Below are 16,193 nucleotides of genomic sequence, written 5' to 3' on the forward strand. Positions count from 1 at the left end.
AACAGTTGAAATGGCTTCTGTTGCAATTTTTGAGAGGTCCACCCATATTTTCTCACAAAATGCCTGTACTATAAGGAGATGAGACTTTATCCATACAACTGACCTAAGTCAATGGTGATTATGCTACTTATGCTGAGCTGTGGTTGTGACATACTGAGCTTGTTTGTTATGTGTAGGAGTTTGAGGTTGAAAGTGCGTCAACACACTTTGTCATTCGCAACAAAGTGTGTTTTTATTTTATTTATTGAGCATCGGGTGGTGTTTGTGTGACGGTGCAACATGTGACACGGAAAAAGGGGTGATTTGTAAGCGTGTGTGTGTGTTTGTGTGTGTGTGTGTGTGTGTGTGAGGGGTGGTGCTAGAGGGCCAGCACAAAGGGCAGAGGGTTATTTCTCTGAAAGTACACTGTAAATCTCTGTGTCTTTTCTCCAGGATCCCGGTCAGGATGAGAACAGCGCTGCTCTTTGTTTCTCTCCTGCCTGCTCTGACAGCCATAGCAGGGGCAGCACCAGGTAGGAAAACAATCCATTTTGAAGGAGTTTTTGATGCAACAGTTCCTGTGTATGGCATGGTATATAAAGGACATTTGCACACTTTTTATAGTGTCTTAACAGCGCAAAGATGGCTATGAACAATTAAACCAAAATGACATATGATGAAGGCAAATCCTCATTGTTCCAGTGGTCAACTTTTCATGAGCTACTGTACCAACAACAGCTTTGTAGGACCTGGACGATAAAAGAACTTGTAAGAACTGGACGACAAAGGATTTTTCCAAAGCCAAAGTTTTGAAGACAGTTTTGTTTTTTGTAGTTGTTTAAATATTACTTATTATTGTTACTGTGGGGTCTTTGGGTTTGGTATCCAATATTGAAAAACCTTTGAGAGCATCTAATACATCCATCCAGTAGTCACTTAATTTTGGACACGACCACAGAATATGAGTGTGATTGCCAATGTGCTGTCCACATTTTCTCAAGGGATTATATGAGCCTGTTTGGTTCCATTCAAATGTCACTTGTGGAGTTCCTAAATATCTAATTTTCCACCTGAACTCTCTCCAGATACTAGAACTGGGGCCGTATTCACAAAACATTTTAAGGCTAAGAGTAGGTCCTAACGTGCTGATTTAGGAGTAACTCTCAAAAATAAGGGGCGTTTCACTCCTAATTTTAGGACTCCTAACTTTTTAAGATAAGTGTAATTCACAAAGCATTTTAGCGCTAAAACTAGCTCCTAAATCTATGAAAAGCTAGGAGTCCTCGAGAGGACTCCTAAGTCACTAAGAGTAAATCACAGACAACCATTTGATGGTGTTTTGGAGAGATTTAATGCTAGTGAGCTTTATAAAAGGTACCTTTAATAGCTGTAAGGGTTTAATGATCTTAGTAAAGCTATATTTAGAAAGTATAGACATATTTATATTTATTATATTGTTATAAAAAAATATTAAGTTAATTTTCCTCCAGTTGCTTTGGGTTTATGATGCACTGAAAGTTACTGTTGGTGTCACGTTTGGGTTTAATTTCCTACTAGAGTAGGCCTATATGTGGCGCTTCGCAGCATCTCCTCCGTTCCACAGATCCGCTACTGTATAGTTGCGCGTCTCGCCTTTTTCCTTCCGCATGTTCTGTACGATTTCGCCGGCTGTTGTTTCTAAATTGTGAATTTCCTGGTTTGTTGCTGTCTGACTATTGCTGCATAGTCCGCCATTGAGAGAAATACAGTGAGAGTGCATGGCGTGCAGCTGTTCAATGAGGATATTTTTCCGATTCAAATCATTGTAAAATTTAAAATGAATAGACCTATGTGGCGCTATTGTAGGTTAATTGTGAACAAATGTGTGGGAAACCCTGCAGTATCTTGGTTTCATGTTAAATCAGTGTCACTTGTCATTAATTGTATATAAAAACTCTTTACTTTAATACAGCGACACGATATGGATATCTCCCACAGTGTTTCCATCATAAATTCACTCTTAGCTCTCATTCCCTCTCAGCCAATCACTGTGGGCATAGAAGGTATGAACATGACATCATCCATAGCAACAGGGTCAACACCGCCCTCTAGTCTTAGCTAAGGAGTCCCTCCCATTCCTTAGTAAAAGTTGGTCTTATCAGCTTTGTGAATAGGTTTTAAGAAATTACTCCTTACTAAGAACTTTTAGTGCTCCTTAGGAGTACTCTTAGCGCTAAGATAAAATGTTTTGTGAATACGGCCCCTGGTCACTAAAGGTGCTTCTTCACAAGCCTGTCCCCAGGTTTCAGTAGTAATGGTTGTGCCAATTTCAGTCTCAATTGTAACCTTGCCAAACTACTGGTACTTTTAACATACAAAAACCACACTTGTTGTATCAACAGCAGGGAGCGCTGACCTTGTTGTGTCCGTGAAAAATGGCAAAATCCGAGGGGAACAAGTGACGCTGAAAGGCACCGAGAGGAGGGCCAAGCAGTTCCTGGGAATCCCCTTTGCCCGGCCCCCAGTGGGATCACTCCGCTTTGCTGCTCCCCTAGACGCAGAGCCCTGGGAGGGGGAGAGAGATGGCACACAGCAGCCCCCCATGTAAGAGTGCATGGTAGACACCAAAAGGGGGAACAAAACATTACAAGATTTGCTCTGTAATTGCAGAGGTGTAATGTAACAAACTACATTTACTCAAGTAGCTACTTTACTTGAGTACAGGTTTGAGGCACTTGTACTGTACTTAACTTGACTATTTTATTTTCATGCTACTTTATAATCCACTTCAATTCAGTGGAATCGTTTAAACTTTTTGCTCCCCTACATTTCTTTGATAGTTTAAGTTACTAGTTACTTTACACATTAAGATTTTAGCACACGAAACATATGAAGAGTTAAAATAAAAAAATATATAAAATATTATATACTGTACAACCCAACAGTGTAGGCCTAAAAGCACATATGAAACATTTAAAAAAAAGTCCTTTCTAGTGAATGCAAAATGTCATGGTTCCAATATCCCTATTTGAGAATCTGCTGGTTTCCCTTTTAATAATATTAATAAAAAAAAATTAATAAAAAAATCCACAATGTAGTTTTCAGCTACTCTTTACACCTTTGTCTAGATGACACACACACACTTTTCTTTCTTTCCATCTCCCCAGGTGTATCCAGGATCCAGAAATAGTTGTAAATGTCTCTAGGAGCACGTCCATGCAATACGCCCCACCACAGATTTCAGAGGACTGTCTGTATCTGAACGTTTACACTCCAGCCAATGCGACAAAAGGTGACAGACTACCGGTGGGTTAAAGAGACAGCTTGTGTGTATTCATGTAAAAGCGTGGACAAATGACAGAATCGAAAATGTTGACAAAATGTACAGTGTCGATGCAACAGCCGCCCTGCATTAAAGACTCACTTTGTGAAGGGAGCCACTAACTTCTGACGTTGCTGCACTGCTGTGGATAGTAATGTCAAGTGTTTATGTTATATGGTCAGAATGCTTTATAGGAGGAAATGCTGATTCTGGAGAACGCTTGTTCAAAATCAGTGAAAATGTATGAATGATGATCAATGCATACACACTGTTTACAGTATTTAATGGACACACCTTTTAAGTGACTCTAAAAAGAACAGTCTTGTAAACATGTATTTAGTGTAATGCATGGCAATGATGCCTGTGTTGTGTTTGTGTTCCCAGGTGATGGTGTGGATCCATGGAGGAGGTCTGTCAAACGGTGCAGCCTCTCAGTATGACGGCGCCCCGTTAGCCGCCTATGAAAACATAGTGATGGTTGTTATACAGTATCGCCTCGGCATTCTGGGATTCCTGAGGTAAGGAATAGTGTTGTTTGACACACTTCTGTCACTGCTTTCAAAAAAAGGAGTAATAAACTATGAGAAAAGTTTGAAAGTATGTGATTAAAGCAACACATCCTGACTTTTCCTGTTCCCAAAGCACTGGTGACGAACACGCCCGGGGTAACTGGGGTTTCTTGGATCAGCTGGCAGCCCTGAGATGGGTCCAGGCAAATATTGAGGCCTTCGGCGGAGATCCACAAACAGTCACAGTCGCAGGAGAATCGGCAGGAGGCATCAGTGCATCCATACTGGTAAAAATGTTCTATATAAAACGAATCCATGCAGTGGTGTGCACAGAGGGAGATGCAGTGGGGGCAACCGTGCCTAAATGTCCCTTTTTGAAATCATTGTTCGGCTAGTTGGACTTCCACACTTGCCCTATGATCCTCCTTTTTTTTATCATGTCCATTTGTGAAGTGATTGTATACACATTTTCCCCAATAAACAGACTCTGTCTCCACAAGCAAAAGGACTGTTCCAGAGGGCGATTTTTCAAAGTGGCGTATCAACCATTGGCAGCTACACTACAAGACAACCTTTGGGCCTTACCAAGGTACTGCAAGATGAGTAGATTAACAGGAATTTGCTTTTGGAATTAAGGCCAAAAAACAAAATTGATTTATTTTCAATGCATAAAGATGGTTAGTTAACAAGTTGCCTATTTACAAACCCAGACACAGAGCGACAGAAGAATACCATCAGGGTCGGTTTTTGAATCCACTTCATAGATTAATTCTTCTTAAAGCTCTTTTGTGGTCCACCAACTCAGGCCAACACTCTTTTTACATTTTACATTTCTACATTTCTTACAGCTATGTTGCTTACTGTTGCATTTCCAGCAATAGTAGCCTAAGCAAGCTAATGGATAGCTAATAGCCTAGATCAATATGCTTAATACTTTTTTAGGAATGATACTTTGACATTTTGACCTTGATTTTCAGTCTTGTTTGTTTGCAGCACTATTTTTAACACTGGACATAATGAAAATTAAGTGGAGTCTTGAAAGCAATATACAGGTCCTTCTCATATAATTAACATATTGTGATGAAGTTGATTATTTTCCATAATGTAATGATAATAATTGAACTTTCATATATTTTAGATTCATTGCACACCAATTGAAATATTTCAGGTCTTTTGTTGTTTTAATACTGATGATTTTGGCATACAGCTCATGAAAACCCCAAATTCCTATCTCAAAAAATTAGCATATCATGAAAAGGTACTCTAAAGGAGCTCTTAACCTAATCATCTGAATCAACTAATTAACTCTAAACACCTGCAAAAGATTCCTGAGGCTTTTAAAAACTCCCAGCCTGGTTCATTACTCAAAACCGCAATCATGGGTAAGACTGCCGACCTGACTGCTGTCCAGAAGGCCATCATTGACACCCTCAAGCAAGAGGGTAAGACACAGAAAGAAATTTCTGAGCGAATAGGCTGTTCCCAGAGTGCTGTATCAAGGCACCTCAGTGGGAAGTCTGTGGGAAGGAAAAAGTGTGGCAGAAAACGCTGCACAACCAGAAGAGGTGACCGGACCCTGAGGAGGATTGTGGAGAAGGGCCGATTCCAGACCTTGGGGGACCTGCGGAAGCAGTGGACTGAGTCTGGAGTAGAAACATCCAGAGCCACCGTGGACAGGCGTGTGCAGGAAATGGGCTTCAGGTGCTGCATTCCCCAGGTCAAGCCACTTTTGAACCAGAAACAGCGGCAGAAGCGCCTGACCTGGGCTACAGAGAAGCAGCAGTGGTCCAAAGTACTTTTTTCGGATGAAAGCAAATTTTGCATGTCATTCGGAGTCTGGAGGAAGACTGGGGAGAAGGAAATGCCAAAATGCCTGAAGTCCAGTGTCAAGTACCCACAGTCAGTGATGGTCTGGGGTGCCATGTCAGCTGCTGGTGTTGGTCCACTGTGTTTTATCAAAGGCAGGGTCAATGCAGCTAGCTATCAGGAGATTTTGGAGCACTTCATGCTTCCATCTGCTGAAAAGCTTTATGGAGATGAAGATTTAATTTTTCAACAAGACCTGGCACCTGCTCACAGTGCCAAAACCACTGGTAAATGGTTTACTGACCATGGTATTACTGTGCTCAATTGGCCTGCCAACTCTCCTGACCTGAACCCCATAGAGAATCTGTGGGATATTGTGAAGAGGAAGTTGAGAGACACCAGACCCAACACTGTGGATGAGCTTAAGGCCGCTATCGAAGCATCCTGGGCCTCCATAACACCTCAGCAGTGCCACAGGCTGATTGCCTCCATGCCACGCCGCATTGAAGCAGTCATTTCTGCGAAAGGATTCCCGACCAAGTATTGAGTGCATAACTGAACATAATTATTTGAAGGTTGACTTTTTTGTATTAAAAACACTTTTCTTTTATTGGTCGGATGAAATATGCTAATTTTTTGAGATGGGAATTTGGGGTTTTCATGACCTGTATGCCAAAATCATCAGTATTAAAACAACAAAAGACCTGAAATATTTCAGTTGGTGTGCATTGAATCTAAAATATATGAAAGTTCAATTATCATTACATTATGGAAAATAATCAACTTTATCACAATATGCTAATTATATGAGAAGGACCTGTATTAATCTTATAGCATTTAACAATGTATGTACACCAGAGTAAAATAATAGATTTACATTTTTAATATAGATTTACTTTGTACTTGTGTTTCACTCATCTCTTCCTTATTACTAGATTGCTGCCAGCCATGCTGGATGTGACCGCAGTAGCACAGAGGAACTGGTCCAATGTATGAAGGGAAAAAACCAAGAGGAGTTGGTTGAAGCAACCAAAAAGGTAAAAGGTCTTTTGAAGATATACAACATACTGTAGATGTTACAGGGGTATTTAGCTTAACGTGTGTGTTTTATTCTTACCTGCAACTTTTTTTTATCCTTTTTAACTTTCAAATTATTCAAATTAAGGGAAGAGACCAAAGTAAAGCAGAACACGTGTGATGAGAAAACTAGGATTAACCTACACCAAAGTAAATAAATAAATAAAAGTAGCAAGTTGAGAATGACTTGATTCCTGACATCATATCAAAAGCAATCAGCCTTATTTATAAATAAACATGCTGTTACTGTTATGCAGTACTATTTTTTTTGCATACCCTAGAACTACAGAGAGGGGCAAGTTGGGCAACACGTATAGAAATAGGATAGAAGTTTGTCTAGTTTCAGCGTAAAAAAATGCTCCATCAGAATGTCATGTGTCAAGCCTAATTTTTGCCACAAGATGGCAGACTGCTGCTAAACAGCCATTGAGAGTGTGGTACCCCCTCATCCGCTTGGCCAGTATTGCGCTGATGTTGATGAATAACAGTTAGTGTGGCCCTGTGTTCAGATGAGGATTTCCCTGGGAGCCGTGGTGGATGGAGAGTTTCTGACGGACACAGCAGAGGAGCTCCTGAAGAAGAAAGAAGTGCTGAAGGTCCCAGTCATGATGGGGATAACCAACCATGAGTTTGGATGGATTCTGCCTCAGGTCACTCACACACTTCTCAATGCTTTCATTTTAAAATAATGTTCAGATATGATGTACCTCTTTGCCTTTATAGCCTCGGTAAACCTGCTCTAAAATAATAATAAATCAATATATGATATCAAAGTTGGCTGTCATATTAAGCGTTTACAAAAATCTGATCGAAAATAAAAGTTCATAAATATTATAACTCTCTGTTAACAAAAAACAGTTTGACAAGACTGTGTGTGTGTGTGTGTGTGTGTGTGTGTGTGTGTGTGTGTGTGTGTGTGTGTGTGTGTGTGTGTGTGTGTGTGTGTGTGTGTGTGTGTGTGTGTGTGTGTGTGTGTGTGTGTGTGTGTGTGTGTGTGTGTGTGTGTGTGTGTGTGTGTGTGTGTGTGTGTGTGTGTGTGTGTGTGTGTGTGTGTGTGTGTGTGTGTGTGTGTGGCCATATCAAGCGGTCTCAATGGCAATAGTTGTCGTTTTTGTAGAACGTTCGGCCAGAGAACTGCCGTGATTGGTTCAAAATACTTACTGTGTAATAAGAACCAAAGCATAACCCCGCCTCATCTTAACCGAATTTCTGAAAGGTTTATCAAACTCAAATGACAATATCTTTCATTTGGAATGATAAATTTGCCTGACTCTTTCCAGATGCTTTACTATCATGCAACTGACTCCTCATATTACATAGTTAGAAGGATTTGGGTTCACAGAGGCTTTAGAGGGTTATTATTTGTTAGTGAACTCATTTTGATTGATGGTGTGTCATGTTGTTCACAGAGCTTCGCCCCTCCTGGCTGGGTCAACGGCATGAACAGAGAGACAGTTCTAGCAGTGATGAACATGTTCAATCCTGCAGGGGTGAGTTCCAGTCATACTGGTTGATGATTATAATTCACTGATTTTTAATTGAAGAGTTTTTTTTTTTTTTTTTAATATTAATTAATATGTTATTTCAAAAGACAAGTTTTCAAATGGTATTGTTTTATTGACGGTTATATTTATTGTTAAGTTTTTTTGTAATTAGTATGATTTACAATAAAAAAAATATATAACCGAATTGATTGATTTTGTGGGCCATTTTGAGGCAAGCACACAAATACCCAGAGAAAGAAGTCTGTCACACACATAAAAAAGTTAAAAAAAAATGAATAGGATTGAAAGAAAAAGGTGAATGGCAGTGGCCCATCCATTGTTAAATATCCCTTTAAATGATCCAACCTTCCTCTACCTGTTCCAGGCCTCTGCTGCCAACGGCCTCATTGCAGACGAATACCTGAAGGAAGCTCACACCCCGGAGGAGATCAGAGACGCGTTCACTGAGATTATGGGAGACCTGCTGATGACGCTGCCTGTGGTCAAGGTGGCCGGATACCACTTAGGTCAGAAGGGCCACAGAACCAGCATCCAAAACCAATGTCCAACACTGGCACAATTCACACATGATATGTGTTGCTCCTTAACTGTCATTTCGGCTTTGCGTTTTTTTCATTTTATACATCCAAAAATTCCATGTACACTATTGAAAATAGCCGTGAGTCCTACTGTTAATTTTTTTGTTTTCACCAAACATTTAAAGGGGCAGTGTGTAGAATGTATTGCCCTTTTCAGAACAGACTAGGTAGAAATGGATTATAATATTCCTATGTTATGTTTTCATCAGTGTATAAGTGCTTTAAGATAATATAAGTTGTTTTATTTTATTTTATTAGAATGACCCTTTTATATCTAAATAGGAGTTTCTGTTACGGTTTGATACTGGACCCAAGAGCAGACAGAGGCAGAGTAGGATTGATGAAAAAGGTTTATTTAACGAGGTGGGGGAGCAGGTGGTGAGTGGGGAAGCCGGGGGTAGAGAAGCAGGTAGGTAGGCTGGAGGTAGTGGTCCGGGTAACTGCAGGCAGAGGAAAACAGCGTTAGGATTATGATCACAAAAAACTACAAGAAGGCGAGAAACAGAGCGAGGTAAAAGAAACAACTGGAGCCAGTCACGCATAGTTACCATAGTAGTGCATGGTACGATCTGGCGACGACAGCAGGGAAGCCAGAGGTGAAGTAGGTGGGTTGATTGGTGATGCAGACCAGGTGTGAGACAGACAGGGGGAGTGGGAGTGGCAGAAGGAGGAGGAGGAACGCACAGCAGCCAGCTGATCACGACAGGACCCCCCTCCTCAATGGACGCCTCTTGGCGGCCTAGGCTTATCTGAATGGGCCTGGTCTCCTTGACCACCTGGGGAAGAGGTTCAGAGTCCTTGACCACATCCGGATGAGGCTCTGGCTCAGAGAGGGGAACGTTGGGCTGAGGCTCAGGGTCAGTCACTGGAAACGAGGGCTCGGAATCCCCGACAGGAAACAGGAGATGAGGCTCTTGGTCCTTGAACACCTGGGGATGAGGCTCGGGCTCAGGGACGGGAGCATGGAGCTCAAGCACGGGGTCTATTATTTTAAATGAGGGCTCTGAATCCCCGGCTGGAAACTGGGGAAGAGGCTCTTGGTCCTTGACCACCTGGGGATGAGGCTCAGGGTCACAGAGGGGAAACTGGGGATTAATACCCAGGAGGCTCCACGGGCAGATGCACAGAGTCCTTGACGGGCACATGGGGATGAGGCACAGGGTGCTTGACGGGCACATGGGGATTAGGCACATGGTGCTTGAAAGGCACATGGGGATGGACTGTGTGGCCATTAGAGAGGGGAAGACCAGTCACGAAATCAAGGCCAATGTGAGACCAGGGCCGGCCAGGAACAGGAAGGGGGCGTAGCAGGCCAGCAGAGGGTTGAAGGGAGGACTTGACCCGAGCACAAACCATGCAGGCCAGCTTGAGGCAGGAAGGAGAGAGGATGGTGTCAGGGGGGGCCGATGTGTTCACAGTGTAGAACTGACAAGAGAGGGCGTCTGGCTTGACGTTGCGGGACCCGGGCCGGTAGGTGAGGGTGAAATTAAACCGCCCAAAAAACAGGGACCACCGGGCTTGGCGGGAACTTAGGCGCTTAGCTGTCTGGATGTAAGACAAATTCTTGTGGTCGGTCCAAACCACGAACGGCTGTTCTGCCCCCACAAGCCAGTACCGCCATTCCTCCAACGCCAGTTTCACAGCCAGCAGTTCTCTGTCACCCACATCATAGTTACGCTCAGCAGGAACCAGCCGGTGAGAGAAAAAAGCGCAGGGGTGAATCTTCTCATCAGAAGCTGAGCGCTGGGACAGGACCGCCCCCACCCCAGTGTCAGATGCATCAACCTCCACGATGAACTGCCTGGAGGGGTCCGGTTAGATGAGAATGGGGGCAGACGAGAAAAGCCTTTTAAGGCCAGAGAAGGCAGCGTCCGCCTCAGGCGTCCAGGCAAATTGGAGGGCAGGAGAGGTGAGACGGGTGAGAGGGGCTGCAACCCTGCTGTAATCACGGATGAACTTCCGGAAAAAATTGGCAAATCCCAGAAACTGCTGCAGTTTCTTGCGGGAATCGGGGATGGGCCAGTCTGTCACTGCACTGACCTTCTCGGGAGAGGTCCACACCTTCCCGCTCTCAATGCTGAACCCCAGGAAGGATACAAAGGTGACACTGAACTCACACTTCTCGGCCTTCACATATAACTTGTTCTCCAACAGCCGCTGAAGAACCTGCCGGACATGCTTGACGTGTTCCTCCTGGTTGCGAGAAAAAATAAGGATGTCGTCTAAATAGACAAAAACTGAGCGGTTGAGAAAGTCCCGGAGGACGTCGTTTATCAGGTTCTGGAACACAGCAGGGGCATTAGTTAGGCCGAAAGGCATGACGAGGTACTCAAAGTGGCCGAGGGGGGGTGTTAAAGGCCGTCTTCCATTCATCGCCTTCACGGATACGCACCAGGTGGTAGGCATTGCGTAGGTCCAATTTAGAGAAGACTGTGGCGCCCTGCAGCTGCTCGAATGCGGAACTGATGAGGGGCAAGGCAAACTTGTTCTTGACTGTAATGTTATTGAGTCCCCTGAAATCAATACATGGGCGAATTGACTTGTCCTTTTTGTCCACAAAAAAGAAACCTGCACCAACAGGAGAAGAGGAGGGTCTCATGAGGCCAGCCGAAAGAGAATCCTTAATATACTTCTCCATGGACTCCCTCTCAGGACAGGACAAGTTATACAGGTGACTACTGGGCAAAGGGGCGCCGGGGAGGAGATCAATGGCACAGTCATAGGGGCGATGAGGGGGCAGGGTGAGCGCACAACACTTACTAAACACCTCTCCCAGGTCATGATAATGTGAGGGAACCAAGGAGAGGTCGGGGGTTCCTGTGGCATTGGAACAACTCCCTCTGCTGGAGACAGGGCAGATTGTAAGCAGGTGGAATGGCAAAAAGTGCTCCAACTCACCACCTTGCCAGAAGACCAGTCAAATTGGGGATTGTGCCGCTTGAGCCAGGGGTGACCCAGAACCAGGGGAGTAAGGGGAGACAGGATGACATGAAACTGAAGCATCTCGTGGTGATTACCCGAAACAATTAACTCAAGGGGCTTAGTACGTGAGTAATAAGAGCCAGGTGGCGGCCATCTAAGGCGTTAACATTTAAGGGAGAGGGTAATTGTTCCAAACTAATGCCAACCTGAGACGCGAAGCCGGCGTCAATGAAGTTCTCCTCCCCTCCAGAATCCACCAGGGCCGATACAGGAAAGGGATGACCGAGGGACAGGAGAGTGGCATCCAGCAGTGAGCGAGAACAGTGAGGAACGGGGACGGAGGGGGCATGGCTCAGCAAGGCCCCGAGTCTCACGGCTGAGCCCTGTCCTTTGGGCAGTGACGGACAGGTGGCGATGAGATGCCCAGGCAGCGCACAGTACAGACACACTCCGGTCTTAATCCGATGACGCCGCTCTGCCTGGGTGAGACGTGTGCGCCCCAACTGCATGGGCTCCTCTTCAGTGACAGCACGTGTCACGGGAGCAGAGAGGGCAGTTTCAGGGAAGTGTGGAGAATGCCGGGGGCACGGAGCTGCCCGTCTTCTCCCTACGCTGCTCGCGTAGGCGATTATCCAGCCGGATGGAAAGGGAGATCATTCCATCGAGAGTGTCAGCCTCCTCCCTAGTAGCCAGCTCATCCTTGATTGACTCACTGAGGCCGGAAAGACAAAGCCCACGTAGAGACTTGTCGTTCCAGCCCGACCTGGCTGCATAGGTCCTGAACTCGACGGAGAACTCAGCTACACTGCGGAAGCCCTGACGTAATGAAACAAGCTGCTTGGCGGCGTTCCCTCCCTCTACTGGGTGATCAAACACTTTCCTCATCTCAGCTACAAAAAGGTCAAAATTGTCATTAACTGTGGAATCACTGTCCCATAATGCTGAAGCCCACGCTAGTGCATTACCCTTAAGTGACCCCATAATGTAAGCGATCTTAGCCTTTTCAGTGGGGTAGGTGAGGGGCTGCTGACTGAAAACTAGGGAACGCTGGATCAAAAAAACTCTGCAAGTACCCATGTCCCCAGCGTAGCGCTCCGGCGCAGGAATGAAAGGCTCACGAGCTCGTGGCAGGTGTGACGGGAGAGTGGGAGCAGGCGGAGGTGCCGCTGGCAGTGGAAGCGCTGTGATGTGGGAGGCCAGTAAGTCCAATTGCGCACCCATCTGTGTGACTCGGGTAGCGAGATTCTTAAAGGCTTCCATAGCGTCCCAGAGGGCTTTGCTGTGCTCCGCGACCTGAGAGCCTTGGGCGGCGAGAGCTCCGCGGATACTGTCCATGTCCGCTGGGTCCATCTTGGCCAGATCGTTCTGTTACGGTTTGATACCGGACCCAAGAGCAGACAGAGGCAGAGTAGGATTGATGAAAAAGGTTTATTTAAAGAGGTGGGGGAGCAGGTGGTGAGTGGGGAAGCCGGGGTTAGAGAAGCAGGTAGGTAGGCTGGAGGTAGTGGTCCGGGTAACTGCAGGCAGAGGAAAACAGCGTTAGGATTATGATCACAAAAAACTACAAGAAGGCGAGAAACAGAGCGAGGTAAAAGAAACAACTGGAGCCAGTCACGCATAGTTACCATAGTAGTGCATGGTACGATCTGGCGACGACAGCAGGGAAGCCAGAGGGGAAGTAGGTGGGTTGATTGGTGATGCAGACCAGGTGTGAGACAGACAGGGGGAGTGGGAGTGGCAGAAGGAGGAGGAGGAACGCACAGCAGCCAGCTGATCACGACAGTGTTCACCCCATACGGAGGCCGCCATGTTTCTACAGTAGCACGTAACAGACAAACTTAACGACCTTACGCGTTTTTTAAAATATATATATAGAGGGTGTCCTGGTGCACCTCCTGGAAGAGAAAGAAGAAGTACTATAGAATAAATAACTGAATACATCATCACTTGATGTCGTGGAAAGACTTGAGGCAGTGGTGGATGATTCCATCTTTAGAAACTAGTTTCTTGTCCCTGAAGGCCACGGTAGCTTCTGTAAATTAATCAAAAGGGAGGGGTTACCAATTGAGCGTTGAAATCTAGGACTTTCACCACCTGATGCCACTTAATATTCAGGTATTACACACTGCACCTTTAAGGAAAGCAGCCCTTAATAGTGTAAATGCATGGCCCTGCAGTGAACTACGATAATTACCTGCAAGGTCTAGCTAATTCCTCTAGTGTTTTAACCTTCATCACAGCCCCAAGCAAACACACAAATCTTGACCTTCTCTCCTCTGTGTATTTAGATGCCGGTGTTCCTGTTTACATGTATGAGTTTGTGTACCAAGCCCAGATACACAAACACAGCAGACCCAGCTTTGTGAAGGCAGATCATGCAGACGATGTGGGCTTCATGTTCGGTGGATGTTTCTGGAATGGACACATCAAAATCACAGGTGGGGTCCGGTGGAATATGCTACCCATTATAAAGAGTTAGCAGAATAAGTAAGGAGGTTTGTGTTTGGTCGAGTATTTCTTTGTTGTAACAATGCTTCTTGGCAATACATCTTATACCGTTGGAAAGAGCGTTTTTTCCCTTTTTAACTGGTGACACATTTGCTTTTGTGGGTTGAGCAGCAGAGGTGAGTATGTGAATTGTGCCCATGAAAAACTTGCCAAATCTTCTCTGCCAATACAGTTATATACAGTATATTTACTTATAGATCAGACATGGTCATTTCATGCCCCAAGCTCTGGGACTTGGTCATAAATAAGAGAATGAGCGGGTGGGAGACTAATCACTCAGATAATGGAATTTTCAGTGTTTGATTTTGTTTGTGTGCATTTGTGTCTTCAGGCAACATAACCAAGGAAGATGAAAGTCTTTGTAGGACCATGATGGGCTACTGGGCCAACTTTGCCCGCACTGGGTGAGTAGTACACACTGAGAACAGCTATATCAGTGACACAGCTCAGCAACATGGAACTTTTCTTTGCAGTACATGTTTTTACTTTGGTTGCAAGCACACCAACGGAAGGAAATGCACATGTCTATATGAACATGTGGTATAGAGGCTAAGCCCACACTTTAAGCCCTGAGAGGCTATACCATGGATTACCTTTTTGATGCACTTTCACCTTATCTCCTGAATGAAAGTCTGAGTCTTACTTGAAATTAAAAACATTTGTTAAGTTTATAAACACTTTCCTTAACTCTTATATGTTTAACAACGCACAAACAAGGACCCTTACTGCAGCGGGTGTGTGGCGCGACATGACTGTGTGTGGTCAAAAACTCTTTGTCTTTTCCCGGGTAGAAACATCAGTGGAACCAAAGTTTGGTTCCTGCTGATACCTATGTTGCTCTTACACACGGTGTACTGAGCAATGGGAAAGTAAAATACATGATGGAACATTTTTCCTTTTTTCAATGTATGCAGCAAATTAAAATAGACAACGTTGAAATTATATATATGCGCAATTAGTATTCTAGTCATAATACTACACAATAAGGCATTTTCTTTGGACAAACACATGCATACATATTAACAGACATGTTTCTGTAGGCGTATTAAATCAGTAGCAAACATTCTATTTACGTGGATGATTCTATTTGCTTATTCTATTAATAATCTGTGATGTTTGAATATGTGTCCTCCTCAGCTCCCCCAGCGGTCCTGGTCTGGTGTCTTGGCCCCAGTATGACAGGCAGAAGCAGCAGTACATGGAGCTGGACCTGATCCCCATAGTCGGACACAAACTCAGAGAGGCCAGGGTCCACTTCGCCATGGTGACCCTCCCTCACAAGCTAGCACAGTTAGCAGCAGCAGCAGCAGCAGCAGCAGCCAAACATGGAAACTGACCTGTCTGTGCAAGCTGTCATATTGTTTGTGAAGGTCCCACGTTTGAGCGTTTGTATGCATTATCACATAAACTAACTGGTGTTGAATTGATTACTGTAGAACCCCTTTGTCTCATCTGTGTCTTCTCTAACTTTTAGTTCAATGTAGGCCTAAGTGTCTTTTTTCTATAGATGTGTTTTGTAACGTAGTCGTGATTAAAGGAATTCCTTTCATTGCAAAGAAATGAATAAATGGGTGTCCTGTTTGAAACACGGATTGACATGGTTTGTAAGCAGTTTGAAATGATTTTTGAGAGAGAACAGAAATCATAAAAGTCAGTGAGTGCGAGCGGTATTTTCTATTGCAATTTGAAATTTAAAATAGATTGACCATAAATAGCTATAGATTTGTATGCAAAGTAAAAAGCAAAGTATTCAAACTGGCTTTTTAAAATTGACCATGGAGAAAAATATTATCATCATTGTCTAAGAAATATAATTATTGTGAAAATTTGTATATCTGGATTTACTTCATGTCCTACGGTGGCGCTGAGCATTCACCAAATAAAAAAAAGTTTCACAGATAATGTAGCCGTTAGCACACTCAGGATCTCGTAATTACGAGAACCTTAAGGACCACCCATTCATCAATAACGATGGCTGTGTGTGCACAGACATAATAAAGGGTGGACA

General features: G+C 44.2%; 1 protein-coding gene across 1 annotated transcript; it reads left to right on the top strand.

The window, feature by feature from the left end:
• Window positions 1-445: 445 nt before the first annotated feature.
• On the top strand, window positions 446-15,521 carry LOC307250374 (fatty acyl-CoA hydrolase precursor, medium chain-like; the record flags this gene model as incomplete). The annotated part of the gene is made up of 13 exons (XM_080027437.1): window positions 446-512; window positions 2,361-2,562; window positions 3,126-3,264; window positions 3,665-3,798; window positions 3,923-4,076; window positions 4,274-4,378; window positions 6,531-6,632; window positions 7,182-7,322; window positions 8,082-8,162; window positions 8,542-8,683; window positions 13,966-14,115; window positions 14,517-14,589; window positions 15,323-15,521. The coding sequence occupies 13 exons, from the start codon at window positions 446-448 to the stop codon at window positions 15,519-15,521; spliced, it is 1,689 nt and encodes a 562-aa protein (XP_079883563.1).
• Window positions 15,522-16,193: the final 672 nt, after the last annotated feature.

This window comes from Ammodytes marinus (genome assembly GCF_949987685.1).
Source record: "Ammodytes marinus genome assembly, chromosome: 5".
NCBI classification, from domain to species: domain Eukaryota; kingdom Metazoa; phylum Chordata; class Actinopteri; order Uranoscopiformes; family Ammodytidae; genus Ammodytes; species Ammodytes marinus.